The 21,257-nt window shown below is 36.1% G+C and overlaps 1 protein-coding gene across 6 annotated transcripts in view; it reads left to right on the forward strand.

The window, feature by feature from the left end:
- LOC121859380 (deoxynucleoside triphosphate triphosphohydrolase SAMHD1-like) overlaps window positions 1-8,500 on the forward strand; it is a 49,819-nt gene extending 41,319 nt beyond the window's left edge. For 5 of the 6 annotated variants that reach the window (XM_042356158.1, XM_042356161.1, XM_042356160.1 and 2 more), the window contains 3 exons: window positions 6,918-6,998; window positions 7,968-8,146; window positions 8,433-8,500. In XM_042356158.1, coding sequence (XP_042212092.1) covers window positions 6,918-6,998; window positions 7,968-8,146; window positions 8,433-8,493 — 321 coding nt within the window. In that variant the 3' untranslated portion in view covers window positions 8,494-8,500. The remainder of the gene's footprint in view (window positions 1-6,917; window positions 6,999-7,967; window positions 8,147-8,432) is intronic. The other variant, XM_042356164.1, reaches the window with a different exon arrangement.
- The last annotated feature ends 12,757 nt before the right edge of the window (window positions 8,501-21,257 follow it).

Raw genomic sequence — 21,257 nt, forward strand, 5'->3', positions numbered from 1 at the left:
AATGATGCTGTTTACACGATTATCGCTGCTCGTGTTAAGGGCCGTCAAAACTCATAAATTGCTTCTCCGGCTAAAATTTGTATTTATTTATTTTTTGTGTGTTCCAAAAAAATACGCTAAGAATTAAAACTCATGAATTTGAGAAGCTACTATACGACATTTAACCCTTCAATATGTCTTCAAAGAGACCATGACGAGAGAAAGTGGTGCTAGTGCTTCCAGCATAAGCACAAGTCACTATCTATCCAGGAAAAGGGTGAATTTCCATGGTCCGCACTGGTCAGGTCCCAGGTTGCCGGACGAGAGGTACAACCTGTAATATATATATATATTAAATATATATTATACTGATATATATTTATACGTATATATATATATATATATATATATATATATATATATATATATATATATATATATATATATATATATATATATATATATATATATATATATATATATATATATATATATATATATATATACAGTTGTACCCCACTTAACGCGGTCAATAGAACCCAGAGAGTCCCGTGTTAAGTGAAATCCGCGTTAAGTGAACAACAGAACATATGGGATTAATTCCAATAGAAACCGGCCCGACCCCCAAACTCCACTTTTTGAAGACACATAACTATGTTGTTGTAAAAATAACATTTAATTTTATGATGGTACATGCACACAATTAATACTTAAGAGAAATAGAGAAATACAGTCGCCAAGTTAATGTCCATTCAAATAATGGACTCAACTCCCTCCCCTCTCACACTACACTGCCGGCTCTTCCCTCTCTGAGAAATTTTTGGGGGAAAACCACTAAATTTTAATAAATAATACCTCAAACTAAAGTTAGGATAATATAATTGACATTGCTGGATTCCTTGTAAGACCAGGAATATTTTGAATATAAATGTCATATATTTTGCACAAAAGATAACATATTTACTCAAGAGTGAACATTTTATCTAAAATTTGTATGTCTAATGCAAAATATGATGTTTATATTCAAAATGATCACCAAATTATAAGAATTCCAGCAATGTAAATTATATTCTGACTGGGTAATTTGTATGAATTTTATGAGCTAAAACAAATATCTTCAGTTAATTAAAAAAAAAAAATCTTCACGACACTATCTGTCAATCAAAGTACCCCACCTTGCCTTCCCCATCTTCCAACCGCGTGGTCAGTCCCAACCCTCCCCCCCCACCCCCCACCAATCATCCCTTCAAGAGAAAGAGTGGGTAAAAAATTTTTTTTTTTAACATTTTGTATTAAATGATACCTCAGATTAAAGTTAGGATAATATAATTGACATTGCTGGATTCCTTGTAAGACCAGGAATATTTTGAATATAAATGTCATATATTTTGCACAAAAGATAACATATTTACTCAAGAGTGAACATTTTATCTAAAATTTGTATGTCTAATGCAAAATATATGATGTTTATATTCAAAATGATCATCAAATTATAAGAATTCCAGCAATGTAAATTATATTCTGACCGGGTAATTTGTATGAATTTTATGAGCTAAAACAAATATCTTCAGTTAATAAAAAAAAAAAAAATTCTTCACAGGGTAACAGATGGTCGGTCGGTCCCTCCCTCCCCCCCACCCCCCACCAACCGTCCCAAGGAGATGTGTGGGAAAACCAGAATACTTAACTTTTTTGTGATAAATAATACCTCAAACTAAAGTTAGGATAATATAATTGACATTGCTGGATTCCTTGTAAGACCAGGAATATTTTGAATATAAATGTCATATATTTTGCACAAAAGATAACATATTTACTCAAGAGTAAACATTTTATCTAAAATTTGTATGTCTAATGCAAAATATATGATGTTTATATTCAAAATGATCACCAAATTATAAGAATTCCAGCAATGTAAATTATATTCTGGCCGGGTAATTTGTATGAATTTTATGAGCTAAAACAAATATCTTCAGTTAATAAAAAAAAAAATATTCTTCACGACACTATCTGTCAATCAAAGTACCCCACCTTGCCTCCCCCCTCTTCCAACCGCGCGGTCAGTCCCAACCCTCCCCCCCACCCCCCACCAATCCTCCCTTCAAGAGAAAGGTGGGTGAAAAAAATAAATTTTAACATTTTGTATTAAATAATACCTCAGATTAAAGTTAGGATAATATAATTGACATTGCTGGATTCCTTGTAAGACCAGGAATATTTTGAATATAAACGTCATATATTTTGCACAAAAGATAACATACTTACTCAGAGTGAACATTTTATCTAAAAATTTTATGTCTAATGCAAAATATATGATGTTTATATTCAAAATGATCATCAAATTGTAAGAATTCCAGCAATGTAAATTATATTCTGGCCGGGTAATTTGTATGAATTTTATGAGCTAAAATAAAAATCTTCAGTTAATAAAAAAAAATATTCTTCACACGGTAACAGATGGTCGGTCGCCGGTCCCTCCCTCCCTCCCCCCACCCCCCACCAACGTCCCTACTAGATAAATGTGTGGGAATACCAGACTGTTTACCTTTTTAGTAATAAATAATAAATCAGACTAAAGTTAGGATAATATAATTGACATTGCTGGATTCCTTGTAAGACCAGGAATATTTTGAATATAAATATCATATTTTGCACAATAGATAACATATTTACTCAAGAGTAAACATTATATCTAAAATTTGTATGTCTAATGCAAAATCTATGATGTTTATATTCAAAATGATCATCATATTGTAAGAATTCCAGCAATGTAAATTATATTCTGGCCGGGTAATTTGTATGAATTTTATGACCTAAAACAGGCAGGCAGGCGGGTAGCCGGTGGGGCGAATGTAAAATTAGCATCTCGAGCCCGACACCCTGCGCATATACGTGGAAAAAACCCGCGTTAAGTGAAAGTTCCGCTCTGGCGAGGCACCGCGTATACGTGAAATCGTGCTAAGTTTCATTATTGTTTATTACTGAATATGTATTTGATTGAATTAATGATTATATATGTGAAATGAACAATGCAATTCATTAATAATACGTAGAATATTAAAACACACACGAGGATAATAGACGACATTGTTGTCGGTGTTTACACCCAATGTATATGTGCGCACTCAAGGAAACATAGTCATTTATCTTAATATGTACAAAAGATTCATTATTGTTTATTACTTACTATGTATTTGATTGAATTAATGATTATATATGTGAAATGAACAATGCAATTCATTAATAATACGTAGAATATTAAAACACACACGAGGAGACAAGACGGTATTGTTTTCATGAGTGACAATGGTTTTACATAAGAAACTGAAGAAAATAAGACCCTGGTTGCAGCTGTAGTGAACTTAATTTAAAAAAATTGAATACCTGTATGTATGTTTCAAGTAATGTTATTTAATGTTAATAAATGGAACACTAGGAGTAGCTAACCACTAATGGTAAAGAAATAAGACGAGACGATTGGGAACGCCAACGTATGAACAGTAAATGCGTATACAGTGACCCCTCCGTTAACGAACTCAATCCGTTCCAGAAGGTCGTTCGTTCGTTAACCGAAAAGTTCGTTAACCGAAACCATTGTTTTAATGGGTTTTTGGGTAATTGGTTCCAGCTCACCGAAAATTTCCTAAATTCAACAAAAATGGTAGAAAAGTTCACTTACTTTGAGGTGTGTATGTAGAAGGCTCCTGGATGATGATGATGATGATGATGGGATTTAGAATGGGGGTGGAGGAGAAGGAAGAAGAGAAGGCATTGGGGTGGGAGAGAAGTCACCCCATGGCGCCATTTCACCCATAAAATTTTAGCTCTCTTGGTGTAATTCAAGATTATTTTCTTTAAATCAACACTGCACTGCATTATATATTGTCAATATGTAAAATATATTTCAAAATGACCAATAATTTGCTTGGAAACACAGAAAAAAAGCGTTTAGTTGAAGAGAGTCTCAAGCAAGATGTTACCTCCAGTGAAAACAGAGAAAGACTAACTCCTGTTTGCTGTGTTAAGAGGCTGGATGTCGCCCATTAAACTAGTCACTTTACCTTCAATTATGTTCAATAATTGTTAAAATGACTAAAAAATTGAATACTAAACTTTAAAAATTATTGAATAGTATAAACTTCTTGATATTTACTAAAATAATAAGGAATTTAAGCCCTAGAACCGATTAATGTATTGGCGGACTGATACTAAAGCTCGTTGCCCGTTCAGTGCAAGCGAAAACATGTTGAGGTCGATTCGTAAGAACTTCGTTAACCGAATTTTTTTTCGTTAACCGAATTGAAGATCCTTATGTAAGGCAGTTCGTTAATCGAAATTACGTTAACCGAGGTGTTCGTTAAACGAGGGGTCACTGTATGTGAAAACCTATCGTCATTTCTCAACATATGAATATGAAAGCAACACTTATTTACTGTTCATATATGTTTTTAATAATATTTACGAATATAAAACTAAAATTCTATTCACCAATGGCGGTAAAGTCTAAAACATAAGGACAGCCAGTGAATATTGTGTGAGTTTTTACTCAGATGATGAAGTCATCAGGTTCAACTCTGGCTGAAGCTGTAGCTTTCCATAAAGCTGTTGCTGAACCTGAAGTTGATGTTGAAGCTGCTTATAATGCAGAATTTGATGGTGTAGCTGAAGTTGATGGTTTAGGCCTTCGAATAATATAGCTCTCGAAAGAATCTTGCACAACTGTTTTCTTTTCTCATTACAGGTATACATTTTTATGTAGAGATCATTTTCGTTTATTTAAATTTTAAGGCTTTGTTCTGTTAATGGATCCACTTGAGACAATATGTTCATTGCTTGCTCCATATAATATCCACAAACCTCTCTGGCCTTTTCATATCGTCCAACACATCTAGTTTCTCGGCTAAGCTTAGACACTTTCTTTTAGCTTTTGAAACGACACTACCATCACTTGCTCTCTTGCTCATGTTGAATAGGGATGCAAAAATGCTGTAAGAAACCTGAGAAAGTATTTCTCCAGTTCCTGTTCTAGTTGCGTGAAAACAAAAGGTCCGCCAAGCTCGGAGTGTTGTTTACCACTCATTAGCAAGGCAGCTTCTTTGCACAAGGTGATCTTCATTTTTTTACAGTAATTTTTTTTTTTATAATACATATCGAGATTTAGTTACTATTTATATGAAAATGTAATTTTATTTTATTTTATGATATTTTGGTCGTAAATATGAATGAAATAAGGATGTAAACTGAATTGGGTCCTAAATTATCTAGGGTTTCAAATACGAATGAAATAAGGATGTAAACTGAATCAGGTCCGAAATTATCTAGGGTTTCAAATACGAAAAGCTGTTGGACGAATCATTGTTTTCTGAGGCTTTACTGTACTGTAGTTGTATTGTAGTGTAGTATCACTGGAAAATAATGCTATGAGATGTTATAAATGTATTTATTTTTGGAATTATTATTCTGATAATTATTTGTATGACCTACGTGCTCTCCCAAACATAAAGCCTGATGACTGACTGTATGTGTGTTGCCAACTTCTTATGAAGAGTAATGTAAATAAAATAAAGTCTAAAGGAATTATTTATAGGAAATAAGTATTATGGTCAGTAAATAAATTCATTATTGGCCAACTTGGACACAAAAGCAAGTGGTAAAATGACCCCTAAGTGAGTAGTGACAGCGAGTGCTCGATAGTAAAAAAAAAAAACTTTCCCCTTATTAATCTCGTTACTGAGGCACCACTGAAGAATATAGAGGGACAATGTATAGTTTTCCTTACGTCTTTTTTATTGTTTTATCATTTATAAAGGTTAAAAATTATTTTTGGAAAAGTTCATTTTTTGCTTTTAACCCCGCGTTGGGGGTATGGCCGTCGGCACCCTAGCCTGGAGCGTAAAGGGTTAAAACAATCCTCTTACACACACTTCCACCTTACCATTAAACATATTCTCAAATTATTAATTTCACATTTTTAATGTACATTGTACTTGTCTTTCTTTCCAGGGCTAATCCTTCTTCTTGAAAGTACAGGGTACTTTGATAATTCTTCTTTTACTTATACAGTATTTATTTGTTTATGCCCTTTGCCATTGGTCAGTTCTCTAGCTCGTCAGGCATGTAATGCTGTTGACGAGCACACAGGCTTTTGGATGCACCTGAACATTTGTCAATGTTGGTTAAGTCTGGTCTTGAATGAGCTCACACCTAGTGCCATCACAACATTCTCTGGCAGGTTATTCCAGTAGTTTTGTACAACTCTTACTCCAAAAAAATTAGCTCTGACAATTTTCTGTTGCTTCATCAACTTTTCACACCAAGCTGTCCTCTAGTTGGTTGTTGTTGCTTCACGTGGTTGTGATCTTAATGGAGCCTGAAGGGCATTTGTTAGCTGGTTACTCTGAGATCTTTTTGTGGAAATAATGCCATAAGATTATCTGTGTTGAGTGTATGTAGTAAGTAGAAGAGTTGTAAAGTGTTTGGGGCAGGATTGCCTTAAGCACAGGTGGATTTTTGGTGTACTTGATGTTGAGAAAATTTCAGAAAGTTGGTGTCCATAGCATTATCTGGTGAGGTGTGAAGTACTTTCTTTTCTATAGTGAAGAAGGTTTCTAACTGTGTACAAGTGGTGGTGAGTTAAGTATTTTATTTGGTTGTAGTTTTGGATGAAGGAGTTGCTACATGGTTAAATAATTATGTTTATAGACGGGTTTGTTGAGAAGTGTAGGAGGCATATTTTTTATTATGTAGGAATTATGATGTGCTGTTGTGTTTTTCTCTGTCTAAAGTAGATGATGGCTTAATCTGAAATTTCAGAAATAAGTGTGTTGTTGTGTTGAGGCTGTGAACTCTGTGCCCCTTGTATCATGGTGGTCTTTTATTAGAAGAATTACTCGGTATTTAATAATAAACTTAATAATAATGTGTGTGTTTTTTCGTAGGTTGTGGCCAACAAGCGGACTGGGGTGGACGTAGATAAGTGGGACTATTTTGTGCGTGATAGTTATAGCTTTGGCATGAAAGTAAGTTCTGTACCTCATTGTTTTTCTTATCTTGATCATCACACAACCACCTTTTCCACCATGTTAGAATATGTACCGTATGTGTCCTAATGCTGTTTTATGCCTGTAAAAGTGCAACAAATACTATTAACTACAAATTGCAGGGTCTCCAATTACAGTATTTAAAGTTTTCTGACAATGAAATTCAAATAGTAGACCATGCACATTGTAAACTGAATGTAAAACCGTTTCCTCAACAAGAAGTGACAAGTTACAGTGTGGTGCTGCGAGATATTTAGGTAGATGTTCATTATACTGTAGTGGTGTACAAACCATCAAGCAGAATTTTAGTTAAATTTTCTTAATACAATATGTACTGTACCGTATATCCAAACACCAGAAATTATCCTGAATGTCCCTAACAGGCAGTCATGCCTGTAGGATCAACTTCTTTCACTTGGAACCAGTTTTCTTTTTTCAACAAACTTTTAACAAATGTTTCACACTTCCCTTAAACTTTTTAAGCACATTCAACAGTTGCCATTTATATAAACTTTCCGTAGTTGCCACTTAACTTTTCCGTCTCCACTATCATGCTCTTTTTCTCGAGACATAGTGTTATAAACAAATTCTTAACCTTATCCCAAACCTTTTGCCTTATCTTCTCTAATAACAACATTTGATCCACACTTCTTCCTTTTTTGAACCCACATTGTTCATTGCCTAATGCTGTACTGTGTATGAGGAGCTCTGAACCATAATCCTCTTAAGTGCCAAGATAGAAAATGGAGGAAAATGTTCAGGCAGGAGTGTGTGACATACAACAGTCTTTCAGAGGACCCTCACCCATATGTACAGGTTACTAATTAGGTTGGGGATACAATGCAATACATAACACGTTTCAGCAACATGTGGCTCTGGCAGGTTATGGTCCAGAGCTCCTCGTATATATTGTATTTGTAAGACATAAATTTCTTAATTTTGCGACAGGTAACATTTAACTACAGTCGCCTCATGAAGTTCTCACGTGTGATTAACGTAGAAGGGGAGGGGTGGCAGATATGTATACCTGACAAGGAGAGAGATAACCTGTACGACATGTTCCATGCTAGACGTACACTTCACAGAACAGCCTATCAGCATCGTGTTGTCAAGATCATTGATTCTATGTAAGAAAATGTTTAATAACAAATGATGCATATGTGGACAACTGAATTTTTTTTTTTAAACTTCATCTGTAGTTGGCAATTATTTATATATATATATATATATATATATATATATATATATATATATATATATATATATATATATATATATAATATATATATATATATATATATATATATATATATATATATATATATATATATATATATATATATATATATATATATATATATATATATATATATATATATATATATATATAATTTTTTTTTTTTTTTTTTACAGGTTAATGGATGCCTTTTTGGGAGCAGATAAGCATATTAAGTATCGTGGGAAAAACAAGTAAGTTTCAAATTTTTTCAGTAATTGTACAATATAGTAGTAATACCCCGCTTAACGCGGTTTCGCTTAGCGCGATTTCACGTATATGCGGTGCCTCGCCAGAGCTGAACTTTCACTTAACACGAGTTTTTTCCACGTATAAATACGCGCAGAGTGTCCGCAGAATGTCTGGCTCGAGACGCTATTTTTAGATTCGCCCCACCCGCCACCCACCCGCCTGCCTGCCTGCCTGCCTGCCTGTTTTAGCTCATAAAATTCATACAAATTACCCGGCCAGAATATAATTTACATTGCTGGAATTCTTAAAATTTGATGATTATTTTGAATATAAACATCATAGATTTTGCATTAGACATACAAATTTTAGATATAATGTTTACTCTGAGTAAATATGTTATCTTTTGTGCAAAATATATGACATTTATATTCAAAATATTCCTGGTCTTACAAGGAATCCAGCAATGTCAATTATATTATCCTAACTTTAATCTGAGGTATTATTTAATACTAAATGTTAAAATTTAGTTTTTTCACCCAACATCTCTTGAAGGGAGGATTGGTGGGGGGTGGGGGGGAGGGTTGGGACGGACCGCGCGGTTGGAAGAGGGGGGGAGGCAAGGTGGGGTACTTTGATTGACAGATAGTGTCGTGAAGAATATTTTTTTTTTATTAACTGAAGATATTTGTTTTAGCTCATAAAATTCATACAAATTACCCGGCCAGAATATAATTTACATTGCTGGAATTCTTACAATTTGGTGATCATTTTGAATATAAACATCATATATTTTGCATTAGACATACAAATTTTAGATATAATGTTTACTCTGAGTAAATATGTTATCTTTTGTGCAAAATATATGACATTTATATTCAAAATATTCCTGGTCTTACAAGGAATCCAGCAATGTCGGTTATATTATCCTAACTTTAGTTTGAGGTATTATTTATTAAAATTTAGTGGTTTTCCCCCCAAAATTTCTCAGAGAGGGAAGAGCCAGCGAGTGTAGTTTGAGAAGAGGGGGAGGGAGTCGAGTCCATTATTTGAATGGACATTAACTTGGCGACTGTATTTCTCTATTTCTCTTAAGTATTAATTGTGTGCATGTACCATCATAAAATTAAGATGTTATTTTTACTAGAACATAGGTATTGTGTTGGAAAAAGTAGAGTTTGGGGGTCCGGCCAGTCTCTATTGGAATTAATCCCATATGTTCTGTTGTTCACTTAACGCGGTTTTCACTTAACACGGTACCCTGTGGGTTCAATTGACCGCGTTAAGCGGGGTACTACTGTATTAACCTTTTCAATATGGGGATACCACTTTTGATATTTTATTTGGCTAATACCAATCAATTTCATTCAGCTGAGAGGGGAACCTATACACATGGGCTTAAGGCTTTAAATATTGGAAAAGTGTAAGTTTTTCTTTCACCTTTGCAAGAATTTTCCTGCTGTTACAGGGTGGTCAATATAAAAGAGAAGAAGATATTCAGAATTAAGTGAATTTCAGATATTTAACATGGTTTATGAAAAATAGATTTGGCTGCAATGGTCCCAAATTTTAATTTCATATAATAATAGTCTTATGAGGTAGATGGTGAGCAGAGTCCACTTGTAGCCACCACCACCGTGTAGCCAGATGCCTTGGTTTACTAAGCCTAATTTCCTATGTTATAAATGAATGAGTAAAAGAAATAATAACAAATTAAATTTAAGGGGAAAACAAGTTTGGTGAATTTTGACTACAGTGGTCTCTTGGTTAACGAACACAATTACTTACAGAAGGTCGTTCATTAACCGAAAATTTTGATAATCGAATCCAGTGTTTCGATGGGATATTGGGTAATTGGTTCCAGCTCACCGAAAAGTACATACATAGTAAAAAAAAAATGCAGTAAAGTACACTTACTTTGAGGTGTGTATGTAGAAGGCTCCTGGTTGATGATGATGATGGGAATTAGAAGTGGGGGTGAAGGAGACGGGAGAAGAGAAGGAAGTGGGCATGGAAGAGAAATCGCCCCATGCTTGATGCCGTCATTTCACCAATCAAATTTCAAATTCACTAGGTGTAATTCAAGATTATATTCTTTAAATCAACACTGCACTGCACTATATATTGTCAATATGTTAAATAAATTTCAGAATGACCAATAATTGTACTGTAAAAAGGTAAAAATACTCTTGTGTTCAAGAGACCCACAAGCAAGATGTTTCTTCCACTGAACAGACACACAAACTGACGCCTTGGTGGGTGAGTGAAGTGGCTGATGGGCACACCAAAAACTAGTTCCCTGTACTGCAATTATGTTAAATAAGTATTAAAATGACTAATAATTTTAATATAAAACTTGGAAAAATATTGAATAACACAACCTTCTTGATATTTACTCCAATGAAAACGAATATAAGCCCTAGAATCGATTACTATATTGGCGGAATAAAATTCCAGCTGGTGAGCAAGCCACAACATGTTGACATGTTTTCGTAAGAATTTCGTTAACCCAATTTTTGTTCGTTAACTGAATTGAAGATTCTTATGGAAGGTAATTCGTTAACCGAGGTGTTCGTTAACCGAGGGACCACTGTAATACCAAAGACAATAATACAGTAATATCTCCATTAGTCGGAATCCATCAAACCCGGAACTCTCCGATAGCCGGAACCGAAATTAGCTCGGAAAAGCTTTCTCAAAGCCGGAATTTTTTAATTTTCCGAGGTCGACAATCGAAAGCATATCCTGAAAATGTCTTGAATAAAGACAAAAGCTCAAGTATTTTGGGGAGGGAGCAGACCTGACTCAATGTCAGGTGGAGGTAGTGTGGGGGATTAGTGGTCTCTTATTACTGTACAGTAATATCTCCGTTAGTTGGAATCCCTCAAATCCGGAACTCTCTGATAACCGGAATTAAAATTTGCTCGAAAAATCATTCCCAAAGCCGAAATTAAAAAAAAATTCTGGCTTTGGGGGAGCAAATTTTCCAAGGTCGAAAATCGAGAGCATTTTCTGAAAATGTCTTGACTAAACACGAAACCTTAAGTATTTTTAGGGAGATTGTGATAAGTATAAGTATAAATGAGTAAAGTTGTATCCCTTCAACATTACATTACATAACATTTTAAAATATGGAGTGAGAAAGGTGTGGGTGATTAGAGAGATGGAGTGGAAAGGAGTGGTAACATGCACCAGTGTTGCCAAGCGATAAGCTCCTTAACAGCTGATCTTTTAATTTGCCTCCATGCAGTCACACAACAAGACCCTCACTGGAGGCTTGTTGTCTTAATTCCCGTGTGTGTGTGTGTGTTTGTGTGTGTGTGTTTGAGCTTGCCAAGCACGTTGTAGATTTGAAGAAGTTGATGAAGAGTTTGTTCAGGAGTCAGGTGGTGAGGTGACATGCCAAGACACTTACACAACACACACATTAACAGCACTACTAAACCATTGTCTTATAACATTTTGCATTATAATTTATATTCTAAAATTACAGTAATTGATATGTGATAGCTTGACTGGGCTACTTTTGCACTTAGACAACTGATCAATGAATAAACCAGGGCATATGGAGACTCATTATACACTAGTGATGTCACAAAGCTTTGAAACTGCAACCACTTAAATTATCACGACCTGTACTTAAAGTAATAAGTTAATTTCTAAAATTATTATGTCTGGTGCAAAATAAGGGATATTTATACTCAAATTAATTGCAATCTTACAAGAATTTCAGCAATGCAAGTTATATTCTCCTAAGTCAAATCAGTTACATTTTATAAGCAAAACAATAAAACCTTCTGCCTTTATCCTTAAGTACTGTATGCATTAATCTCCCTCCCCCCCACCCCTCCTCCCAGCCTGAGGAAAAGGGTCTGTTGGGGGTAAAAGTGACCGCAACACCCTCCCCCCAAACGGCTAATTCACCGTGTGTGTGTGTGTGTGTGGGTGGGTGGGTGGGTGGGTGGGTGGGTGTTTCCATGAGTACATATGTTGCCTCCCGCGCAGTCTCACTTTTTTTCTCTACCAATTCATTGATCACTTTTATTGTACGTACATTACATAACATTAATTAAAAGATACATACAGTATTTTTTACATTAATTTTACTACTGTACATCTACAACCATTATTAGTCAAGGCTCTAATACTCGCTCATTTCATCCCAAATACTATTGGAAAATTGCTTTGGAAAAGTCCCTAAATGGCAACTGTAAGCTGATGGGAATCAGCCATGTCCATATGGTAGGAGGTACTGACTGCACCCCCCCCCCTCACCAAGAGATCACTACACATAGGTGTATAGTTCATGAAACACAAGTCAACTTGTGTCATGATGGATGACTCATCAATGAGTAATATGGTGTAAAATCAAGAGATTTTCAGGGAATTTTTTTTAATACAGTATATGTACGTATACAGTATTTATGAAAAGAATACAAATAATAATAAAGATGGACCATCCAACGTCTTGCAATTTTAAATCTATTACTTCTAATTTTCATTAATGTATTTTATAAATTTTGAGAAAAGGGTCCTAGCTATGAATACAGGTTGACAACCCTTTATCTGAAATTTCGAAAACCGAATAGCTCGGAAAATTGAATTTTTTTTTTTTTTTTTTTTTTTTATACATACAGGTATTAGCCCACCCGGGCACAGGTCACTGACCCACATTGGGGCCTGGGGGCGAAAATGTAATAGTAATAATAATTATTGTAATAATAATAATAATGATGATAATAATAATTATTCATAGTAAATAAAAATTTTAATAAAAAATACACAAAAATAAAATATGAATGATAACAATAATATTAGTAATGATAATAATAAAATAATAATAATAAAATTAATAATAATAGTAATAACAATAATACTATAATATTAAAATAATAATACAGTTGTACCCCACTTAACGCGGTCAATTGAACCCAGAGGGTCCCGTGTTAAGTGAAATCCGCGTTAAGTGAACAACAGAACATATGGGATTAATTCCAAAAGAAACCGGCCCGACCCCCAAACTCCACTTTTTGAAGGCACATACCTATGTTGTAGTAAAAATAACATCTTAATTTTATGATGGTACATGCACACAATTAATACTTAAGAGAAATAGAGAAATACAGTCGCCAAGTTAATGTCCATTCAAATAATGGACTCAACTCCCTCCCCCTCTCACACTACACAGCCGGCTAACAGATGGTCGGTCGGTCCCTCCCTCCCCCCCACCAACCGTCCCAAGGAGATGTGTGGGTTAACCTCAAACTAAAGTTAGGAAAATATAATTGACATTGCTGGATTCCTTGTAAGACCAGGAATATTTTGAATATAAATGTCATATATTTTGCCCAAAAGATACCATAGTTACCTAGAGAAAATTTTTTATCTAAAAATTGTAAGTTTAAAGCAAAATATATGATGTTTATATTCAAAATGATCACCAAATTATAAGAATTCCAGCAATGTAAATTATATTCTGACCGGGTAATTTGTATGAATTTTATGAGCTAAAACAAATATCTTCAGTTAATAAAAAAAATAATAATTCTTCACAGGGTAACAGATGGTCGGTGGTCCCTCCCTCCCCCCACCAACCGTCCCAAGGAGATGTGTGGGATAACCACTAAATTTTAATAAATAATACCTCAAACTAAAGTTAGGATAATATAATTGACATTGCTGGATTCCTTGTAAGACCAGGAATATTTTGAATATAAATGTCATATATTTTGCCCAAAAGATACCATAGTTACCTAGAGAAAAATTTTTATCTAAAAATTGTAAGTTTAAAGCAAAATATATGATGTTTATATTCAAAATGATCACCAAATTATAAGAATTCCAGCAATGTAAATTATATTCTGGCCTGGTAATTTGTATGAATTTTATGAGCTAAAACAGGCAGTCAGGCAGGGTGGCGGGTGGGGCAAATCTAAAAATAGCGTCTCGGACACTCACCGCGTATATGTGGAAAAAATCCGCGTTAAGTGAAAGTTCAGCTTTGGCAAGGCACCGCGTATATGCGAAAACGCGTTAAGTGAAACCGCGTTAGGCGGGGTAAAACTGTAGTAAAGAAATACAAGAATAAAAAAAAGATCAAAAGTGAGAAACACGACCTAGACCTATGAATTATTATTATTACAGGTTGTACCTCTCTAGTCCGGCATTCTGTGGTCCGGAAACTCCTGTGGTCCGGAAAGATTTTAGTTTGCCCATGGAGAAAGTTAATTTGAGTCTCGTACTTTTGATATTTGTCTAAGTTTTGCCTTATTTACCCTACTTTTTTGGCGAATTACTACCTGTAATAAAGCAACATCCTAATAAACCAACGAAAATAACACAGATAAAATTAAATAAAAACTAAAAACAACACAGAAAAAGTTTTTATGTTCTACAGCTTCAGCTAGAGTTGAACCTGATGACTTGGCAACTTCGTCATCCAAGTAAAAACACACACAACAACATTGGCTGTCCTTATGTTTTCAACTTTACCACCACTGGTGGGTAGAATTTTTGTTTTAATTTCAGAAACATTAATGAAAATATATATGAACAGTGAATAAGTGTTGCTTTCATATTCTTAGGTATAGTAATGATGATATGTTTTCATATGTGCTCACTTACATACGTGTGCTCACTTTTATCTTAACCATTAATGGTTAGCTACTTATATTGTTCCATTTATTAACATTAAATAACATTACTTAAAACAACCATATTAATTTTTTACATTAATTTTACAACAGCTACAACCAGGGTCTTATTTTCTTCAGTTTTATATGTAGATCCAGTCAGTCACTGGTTTTGTAATAACGAAAACAATCCCATCTCGTTTCCTCATGTGTTTTAATATTTTACTTATTATTAATGAATTGTATTGTTCATTTTGCACGCATAAAAATTAATTAAATCAAAATGACATTCAGTAATAAACAATAATGAATCTTTTGTACATAAAAGAAATGACGCTGTTTACATGATTTGTGCACGTCTGAACGTTGGCGGGCCGCTCAAACTCGTCGAAATTCGAGTTTCCGCCGTTAAAATTTTAAATTGCGTAGTGTTTTTTTTTGTGTCCAAATAAAAAAACGTCGAATTAACAACTCCCAAAATTTGAGAACCTACTGTACAACATTTAACCCTTCAATATATCTTCAAAAAGACCACGAAGCAGTGAAAGTGGTGCTAGTGCTTCCAAGCGTAAGCACAAGTCGCTATCTATCCAGGAAAAGGGTGAATTTCCATGGTCCGGCACCAGTCAGGTCCTGAGGTTGCCTGACTAGAGAGGTACAACCTGTATAATTATTATCATATTTTAGCCCCAGGCCTCAATGTGGGTCAGTGACCTGTGCCCGGGTGGTCTGATCCCTGTAAAAAACAACAAAAAACTGACCATTCTGAAATCTGAAAAATTTTGAAAACCAAAATGCATCTGGTCCCAAGGATTTCGGATAAGGGATTGTCAACCTGTACCAATACAGTGAGTTCTGCTATAACGCGTGTTTTGATAAAGCGAATTTGCTCTAACGCGATTTATGAATTAGGAACGATATTTGTATAACGCGAACGCTTGTTTGCTATAACGCGATTTTTGCTTACTATTTCTCCAATTTTGTGGTACAGTGGGGTATGCTATAACGAATCTAATTGGTTCTAGAACCTTGTTCGTTATAGCATTCGTTTGTTATAGGATTAATCCGTTCCAGGCCCCCAAATACAACCACTTAACACTGAAAAATATAATATAAAATTGTAAAAATTGTAAAAAAGTGCATAAATACGCATCTAAACCCCTGAAATAAAGAATATCATTAATATTTGTAATAAAAAAACAATAAATTAGAAGAAAAAAAAAAATTAAATAATGTTCGTTGTAGGAGTTTCGTTCGTTATAGCATTCTCAATTTTATAGGTAAAACCGTTCGTTATAGGAATATTCGTAGTAGGATCCGTTCGTTATAGCATACCCCACTGTATTAACTGTGAATATAGTAAAGAAGAATATCAACAAGAAGCGTTCTGGTGATAGAATTCCCGGTGATGATCGTAAAAGAAAGGATATAACACTTGAAGAGAAGCTCGATTTTATCAACCTCAAAATCACCCTTCTCCCCCATCAAGTAAAGTGTTACATTTACTGTATGATTTCATTATTAGATATGAATGTAACATTTATTTAGACTGTGCTCTCCTTTGTGTTAGGCTAACTACTAAATTTTTTCGATTTCGAGTAATCTGCACCTAACCCTATTTTCTCCATAAGCCCTGTTATTTCTATTACGCGATTTTCTATAACACGATAGTGTTACGAACCCCTCCACCCAGCACTACGAAGCACGCCATCTATTGTCCTGATCTACCTACCCAGCACCTCGAGCAACGCCATCTAGGGACGAGACACGAGTATGACTCGTCTTAGTTACCACTCCGAGGTTTCCCTTCTCCATATCCTGGGTTGCGTCACCTCCTCAAAGTCTTCTTTGTCAGCTCCAATTCGAGGAGAGGGACTTGGCTCTGGGAAGTGACCACAGGATCATCTATCCTCTAAACCTACGTGCAGTGACTACCTACCGTCTTCTACAATACTCAGCCTTACTCGTCAGCCATCTCAGCTCCTCACTTAAGTACATGTATCTTGTATTACCTCCCCCACGTCCACTTGCTTCAAAATTGTTTATGTTGTATTAATATGTATATACTGTTAATGTTTAGGTTAAGTTTGGTTAAGGGTAATTTATAAGCTGAATATTTTGTTAAGGGATTTATGGTACTCTATTATATACAACGAAAACTCGCATCCTTTGTCTACCCTTTTATAGTCCGATTGTCTTTGTTTTTTTTTATTGTTGTTACCTGTTGGGATCTGGGTAGACGTATAACTATATTCTAAATCCCCAACTCGTAACAAATGGCGACCGTGACAGGACACGACCTTAAGTACCATATTCCTTCCTCCCTTGTTACTCAGTGTTAATTATTCCTCCCAGTCACTTCTGTTCTCAATTGCTTTACGGTAGTTTAAAGTTCCCTTCATATGTGTGTGCATATATTGGTATTATCGTATAGTAAGAGTGACAGACGTAGGATATTAGGTTCCAAGTGTCATAAGGCTTACCTGTTATTACACGTGGCAGTTGTGTAGTAAGTCTTATCGAGTGTTGGGAAGAATCCGGATCTGTTTAATGCCGTACCCTCACTCCAGAGTAGGTTGTTCCATAGTCACTAGTTTACGGTGAAGTGATATCTTGGGACGCCACGCTCTACCAGGACCCCATAATTATAAAGCCTCAATTATTGTTCTTCTCATTATCTCATTCAGGGTCAATCATACCATTTATCAGGGTTGTTAATCCGGATCTTTATATTAAATGCCGTAATACGCCCTACCTCTTTCAAGTATATCAGGGTTGTTAATCCGGATCTTTATATTTATGCCGTAATACGCCCTACCTCTTTCAAGTCTCTTATCCTTATCTAAGGATCTTCTCAGAAGAACAATAATCATAAGTGTAATTTCCCTAGGTATAACTTGGTTAGTTTTCGGGACTTTCTGGTTATCCACTGCCGTGATATTTTCTAGGGTTATCCACTTATCTTATCTTTTGACCATTAGTTAATTTATCCTATTTTTCTTAACAATGGCCACCTCAGGTTTTGATCTCCAGGATTTTATTGAAAATCCTTCCGTAGCTAAATTACGTGTTAATATCCTGAAGAAAGAATGGAAAGAATAGCCAACTATTACAATATCCCATTTTCACAGCAACTGACTAAGGAAATGTTAAAAAATCATGTGATTGAAGTGTTGGTTCAACAAGAAGTTTTAAAAGAATCCGCTGTTGACAGATTAACGCCCATGTCCAAGAAACTTCAACCACTATCCACCACCCCTCCTCACTCAGAAGTTGCCTCAGGTCTGGCTAGCCCTCAAGAAGAAACGCAACGAATAGACGCCTTAGAACTAGAACGAGCTAGGTTCGAGTTCCAAATCAAAATGAAAGAACTAGAGTTGGAACAGACCAAGTTGGAGCAAAAGTTGGAGCATGAGGGAAGGTCGGAACAGGCCAAGTTGGAGCATGAGGAAATGATGGAACGGGCCAAGTTGGAGCAGGAGGTTAGACTGAAAGAACTACAGGTAAGAGAGATAGAAGTCACCTTAACATCGGAGTTCAGATCAAAAGAAGTGGCATTAAGAGAGAAACTAGCTGCTTTTAACCCTGCTACTGCTTCTTCCCTTGTTCCCGGGTTTGATGAATCCGATATGGACGGGTCATTTAGGACTTGAGAAAATAGCCGGGAAGAATGAGTGGCCAAAGGACAAGTGGGTGTCAGTGTTAGTTCCTAAATTATATGGTAAGGCTCGTAGAGTTTATAACTGTTTAGACCAGACTGATGACTATGATAACGTGAAAAAGAATATCCTCACCTCTTATGCTATCACGCCCAGATGGATACCGCAGAAGTTTTCAGAACTAACCAAACCATTTTCCCACACCTTTGTTGAGTTTGCTCAAGAAAAGCTTAGGTTTTTTTAAGAAGTGGTTAGAGGTTACAGAGACCTACATTTCAGAAGGATTTGTTAAATTTGGTAGTCCTGAGGAGTGGAAGAGCAAGATGCTACCATTTCACATCTTGAAGCATGTGAGGAGCGCGGAGAGTGTTAATCACTTAGGCGTGCTGTTGAGCTGGCTGATGCGCACGCTGTTGGTGGAGTCACTGGGCAGTAGAGAACGTGGTACTTCCCGACATGTTAGGTCCTCCTCTGATGATAACCTTGGGAACGTGAGTGGTAGGTCGAAAGGTCCCACACCTACTCCCCTCGATGCAACCAAGCTTACTTGTTCTTACTGTAAAAACCCAGGCCATACGATCCAGAATTGTAAACACCCAAAGTGTCGAATTGCTAAAAGTAGTTCCCTGGATCCCAAATCCAAACCAATAGCAAACACCAATGTGGAAAGGCCCCATCAGGATCTCTTCTCTTCATTCACCTATGAGGGAAAATTTTCAATCATGGAGGGGTCTCGTTCTTTTCCTATTCGTATACTACGTGATACGGGCGCAGCACAATCTATCCTCCTGTTTAACGTCATTCCCGATATATCTACCGCATTTACTAATGAGAGTGTTCTAATTTCAGATCTCTCATCCCATTCTTCCTATCCTTTTTAGCTAAAGTGCACCTCCAATGTCCCTTGATTACTGGGGAAGTGCAAATAGCCATATGAAAGACCCAATGCCTGTGTGCGGCATTCATTTATTATTGGGTAATGACTTGGTAGGAGATCTAGTGGTTCCTAACATAAAGACAGTCGACTCTCCCTTACCTGTCAACTCCACCACTGACCTTAAAGAAACTATTCCTCATCTTTTCCCATCTTGTGCTGTCACCCGGTCACAGAGTGTGCGGAATGGGCCCTCTTCATCTAAAACCACCTCTAATATCTTCCTACCCACAGAAGATCTGTACAATAAGACTATTAGTAAGGATGAGCTCATTACAGCCCAACAATCTGATCCATCTTTGTTCAAACAGGTGATGAAAGACCCCAGTGTGGACCATTGTACATCTTCGGCTTACCACCCACAATCCCAAGGTTGCTTGGAACGGTTCCATCAAAACTTTCAAGTCAATGCTAATAAACCATCTCCCCTCAACTATATAGTCCATACTCCTGATCGCAGAAAAGATTCACAACTTGTTCACATTAATCTCATGAAACTTTACTATTCCAGGCAGTCAGAGGAAGACATCCCAGAGGCTATAAGCCTACCTGTATTGCATACGGTTTTGTCAGGGCCGGAGTCGGAGACAGATGACATGGACCTATTGGAGAATTTAGACTTCCCTCTACCTAAAGAAAACCCTGCTAACAGTCACATACTCAACAACTTTGATGAGTATTTTTCTGTTCTGAATCCATCTCAAGCAAAAGATCTCACTAAGTTATTATCAACATTTCCTAAAGTCACGTCAGACCTCCCAGGGTTTTGCAATATACTTAAACATGATATTAAGCTAATCTCAGATGATGTACAACCCATTAGGCAATCAGCATATCGACTAAATCCACAAAAAAAGAGATTATGAAAAAGGAGGTAGATTTTTTGTTAAAACATAACTTAGCTGAGCCTAGTACCTCCCCCTGGGCTTCACCTTGCCTTCTCATTCCAAAACCCGATGGCACTTTTCGTTTCTGTACCGATTATCGTAAAGTGAACCAGGTCACTGTCTCTGACTCCTACCCTTTACCTTTGATTGAAGATATAATAGACAGCATAGGCTGTGCAAAATTTATCAGTACCGTGGACCTGTTGAAAGGATATTATCAAGTGGGACTCACGGATGGGGCCAAAATAATCTAGAGCATTTATAACTCCATTTGGTCTTTTTTCAATATTATTTGATTTACATGGCGTTTGGCTTTTCTAATGCTCGGCCACATTCAGAGGGCCATCAACTTCCTAATTCAAGGACCTAGGTGGGGCGTTAAGCCTACCTGGATGACCACCAATTGTGGTGGTGTCGGACAGCTGGGGCCGAACATCTGAATGGCGTTTGGAATACTATTTACTTGCGACTGCAAGGGCCTGGATTCACCATAAACCTGGCTAAATCTGCTTTTGGCGGGCCTCAGTGACTTACCTGGGACACATGGATTGGGCATGGTATGGTGAGACAGGGCATAAGCGTTAGAGCCATCTTGTCGCTTTCCCACTCCAAGGGCTGAGGAAGGAACTCATGCTTCCCAATGCTGACTACTACTACGATG

This window comes from Homarus americanus, unplaced genomic scaffold, assembly GCF_018991925.1.
Source record: "Homarus americanus isolate GMGI-L3 unplaced genomic scaffold, GMGI_Hamer_2.0 scaffold7626, whole genome shotgun sequence".
Taxonomy (NCBI): domain Eukaryota; kingdom Metazoa; phylum Arthropoda; class Malacostraca; order Decapoda; family Nephropidae; genus Homarus; species Homarus americanus.